This window comes from Peromyscus californicus, unplaced genomic scaffold, assembly GCF_007827085.1.
Source record: "Peromyscus californicus insignis strain IS unplaced genomic scaffold, ASM782708v3 Scaffold_16__1_contigs__length_79575227, whole genome shotgun sequence".
NCBI classification, from domain to species: domain Eukaryota; kingdom Metazoa; phylum Chordata; class Mammalia; order Rodentia; family Cricetidae; genus Peromyscus; species Peromyscus californicus.
In genome coordinates, this window is record NW_026294458.1 from 55,639,589 (window position 1) to 55,643,163 (window position 3,575).

General features: G+C 44.9%; 2 protein-coding genes across 2 annotated transcripts; both read left to right on the top strand.

The window, feature by feature from the left end:
• The first annotated feature begins 217 nt into the window (after nt 1–217).
• LOC128111573 (SNRPN upstream reading frame protein-like) lies at nt 218–693 on the top strand. Its single transcript, XM_052739822.1, has one exon. It carries the CDS (start codon nt 293–295, stop codon nt 512–514), a length of 222 nt encoding a protein of 73 aa, XP_052595782.1. The 5' UTR covers nt 218–292; the 3' UTR covers nt 515–693.
• A 6-nt stretch (nt 694–699) lies between these two features.
• Nucleotides 700–1,548, top strand: LOC128111572 (small nuclear ribonucleoprotein-associated protein N-like). Its single transcript, XM_052739820.1, is given in 2 exon segments — nt 700–862; nt 865–1,548. Coding segments are annotated over 2 exon segments (720 nt in total). The 3' UTR covers nt 1,422–1,548.
• The last annotated feature ends 2,027 nt before the right edge of the window (nt 1,549–3,575 follow it).

The following is a 3,575-nucleotide window of genomic DNA, read 5'->3' on the forward strand; positions in this document are numbered from 1 at the left end:
TTCAGGGACATTCTAAATCAGCACAGTGCCTTTGGTGTTTCTGTAAGATGTTTTCATTTATTTTGTAGAAGGATCAACCTAGACAACAACCAGAAGGACACTCTGTTAAAAAACAAAACAACGACAGTGAGATCCCTGCATTGTGGCAAAAATGTGCGTATGTGCGTCATTGGGTGGGACGCATGCGTAGGGAGCTGTGAGATAAACCTGAGCCACTGCAGCAAGTCTGGTGTAGAGAGGAGAGGGAGCTGGAGATGACTGACGCTTGGTTCTGAGGAGCGATTTCAACGCGATGGAGCGAGCAAGGGATCGCTTACACCTGAGAAGAACTACTGAACAGCACGTGCCAGAGGTAGAAGTCCAGGTCAAACGTAGAAGGACTGCCTCACTGAGCAACCAAGAGTGTCACCTGTACCCACAACGTTCTCAGCAGCAGCAGCAGCAAGTTCCTGTGGTGGATTTCCCGGCAGAACTGAGACAGGCGTTCTTAGCTGAGACACCAAGAGGTGGTTAAAGTAGTATTGAAGCATCAAGGTGGTGAAAATCAAGGAAAACAGGACCCATCCATTGTCTGTGAAGCTTCAGTCAAGCTTACATTGTGTCTAAGAACCTGCATCCACACCTTTATTTATAGCCCTCCCCTAAGTATTAAGGATCTTGATATTTTACTGTTGAAACGGTTATTGTGGAACAGCAATCATGACTGTGGTTAAGAGTAGCAAGATGCTGCAGCACATTGACTATAGAATGAGATGTATCCTACAAGATGGAAGAATCTTCATTGGCACCTTTAAGGCTTTTGACAAGCATATGAATTTGATCCTCTGTGATTGTGATGAGTTCAGAAAGATCAAGCCAAAGAATGCAAACAGCCAGAGCGTGAAGAAAAACGGGTTTTGGGTCTGGTCTTGCTACGTGGAGAGAACTTGGTATCCATGACTGTGGAGGGTCCACCTCCTAAAGATACGGGTATTGCTCGTGTGCCACTTGCTGGCGCTGCAGGTGGCCCTGGGGTTGGGAGGGCAGCTGGCAGAGGAGTACCAGCTGGTGTACCTATTCTCCAAGCTCCTGCTGGATTAGCAGGCCCTGTCCGAGGAGTTGGAGGTCCATCCCAGCAGGTCGTGACTCCACAAGGAAGAGGCACTGTAGCAGCTGCTGCAGTTGCTACCACTGCCAGCATTGCTGGAGCCCCAACCCAATACTCACCAGGACGTGGAACTCCACCTCCACCAGTAGGCCTAGCAACCCCACCTCCAGGAATTATGGCTCCTCCACCTGGTATGAGACCACCCATGGGCCCACCAATTGGCCTTCCCCCTGCTCGAGGGACACCTATAGGCATGCCCCCTCCAGGAATGAGAACCCCTCCGCCAGGAATTAGAGGCCCACCTCCCCCAGGAATGCGTCCACCAAGACCCTAAGATATGGTTGATAAATATCAGCCTTTCCTTTTCCCTGCAATGTGTCTTGTGAAATTATGTAGCCTGAAAGCTTTTTGACCCCTCTTACTGCATTAATTATAGCTAATAAATACATAGAGCAATTGAATTGGGAAAAAAAAAACAACAAATCTATCCATTTGGGCAATGGAGATGACATACCAGGGTAAAAAGGTGCTTACACAAACATGAAAATTTGAGTTCCATTCCTGAATCTACATGTTAGAAGGAGAAAAGTAACTCATGAATGTCACTCTCTGACTTCCACACGCCCCACTAAATAAGTAAATGTCATTTAAATGTTAAATATATCTGAGAACGTTAGAATGATGCAAGAGTCCCCTCATCATATCAGACATAGACATACTCAAAGAGATGGGCAAAGGGAAGTTTAAAAGACAAACATGAGGATTATATCTGGTATTTTGAAACAATAATCCTTGATAAAATATAATAAGAGTGGTGACATGAATTTAAGCAGATAGTTGTTGTCCAGATGTTCCTATAGAAGTCTTTAATCTTTAAAAATTCATCCTTTGAAAATTTTATCAATTTTTATATGCATTTTTATTATTTTTTATTTATTTTACATACAAACCACAGTTTCCCCTCCCTCTTTTCCAGTTTCCTTCCCCTACCTTTTTTCTATGCCCCCATCCACTCCTCAAAAAACGGTAAAGCCTCCCATAGGAGTCAAGAAAGCATGGCATATAAAGTTGACCCAGGACCAAGCTCCTACCCCTGCATCAAGGATGAGTGGGGTATCCCACTATAGGGAATAGATTCCAAAAAGCCAGCACATTTGTCAGGAAGAGATCCTGGTTTCACTTCTAGGGGCCCCACAAACAAACCAAGCTATACAACTCTCACCCACATGCAGAGGCCTAGTTCAGTCCCATGCAGGCTCCACAGCTGTCAGTCCAGAGTCCATGAGCTCCCATGAACTCAGATCCGCTGTCTCTGTGGGTTTCCCCATTGTGATTTTGATCCCCCCCCCTTGCTCATAAAACATCTTCTCCCTCTCTTCAGTTGGACTCCAGGAGCGCTGCCCAGTAGTTGACTGTGGGTCTCTGCATCTGCTTCCATGAGTTACTAGATGAAGGTTCTGTGATGACAATTAGGGTAGACACCAATCTGATTAGAGAAGAAGGCCAGTTCAGGTACCCTCTCTGCTATTAGTCTTATCTGGGATCATCCTTGTGGATTCCTGGGGATTTCCCTAACATTAGGTTTCTCCCTAACATCATAATGCCACCTCTATAAAGATATCTCTTTTGTTGCTCTCCTATTCTATCCCTCCACAACTTGACCACCCTAACCCCTCATGTTCTCATCCACCCTCCCCTTCCTTTTACCCCTCCCCCTAGCTTATCCAGATCTCAATCTATTTCCCTTTCCCAGGGCAATCTATGTGTCCCTCTTGGGTTACCTTGTTACCTAGTCTCTCTAGGGCTGTGGATTATTGCCTAGTTATCCTTTGCGTTACATCTAATAACCACTTATGCCTGTGTTCATAAATTCCAAGCCAAAGAACACTTGTTTCTCAAGGAAATCTAAACTAGAATGAGTGAGGAAAGCTGTTGGGGGGGCAGGATTTTTACCCCCAATTTTTCTGTGTTGCCCAAACAGAGACAAACTTCTGGAATCTTCAGAGGCCACAGTCTCAGTTCATGGCTGCATTTGAAAGTGTTCATTTCAGGGGGGTTCCAGGAAAGTAGAGCTGGAAATCTAGAGACCCTAGTTCCCTCAAGCATCTGAAAGGATTTAACATCCACATCGAAAGGCTGGAAAACATTTGCCTCACAGAGACTTTTGTAAATATAAGACAGAAACAAGGAGTCGCAATCAAGCACATATGCAGTAGTTATTTTGAGGAGAGAGTCTGGTGTTTTTTGATTTGAACTTTCTTGCCTCATTAGCTAAAACGGTGAAACACTGTCAGGTGAATACTTGCTCAGAATGACAGAAACAATAGTTCGCCAAGTTAGCAAACTTGACCTGAAGCTTCCCCGTCTCCCACTGCACCTTCCTCACTAGCATGCTTTCCTCTGTGTCTCGGTAGGTATCTTCAAACTATGGTCCTTCCTCTGTAGAATCTGTACTCTACGTATTATCTTCTTTAATTTGTATGTATGT

Bases quoted from the DNA above. Each gene is read 5' to 3' on its own strand.
- LOC128111573 (XM_052739822.1), top strand. From the start codon at position 293: ATGGAGCGAGCAAGGGATCGCTTACACCTGAGAAGAACTACTGAACAG.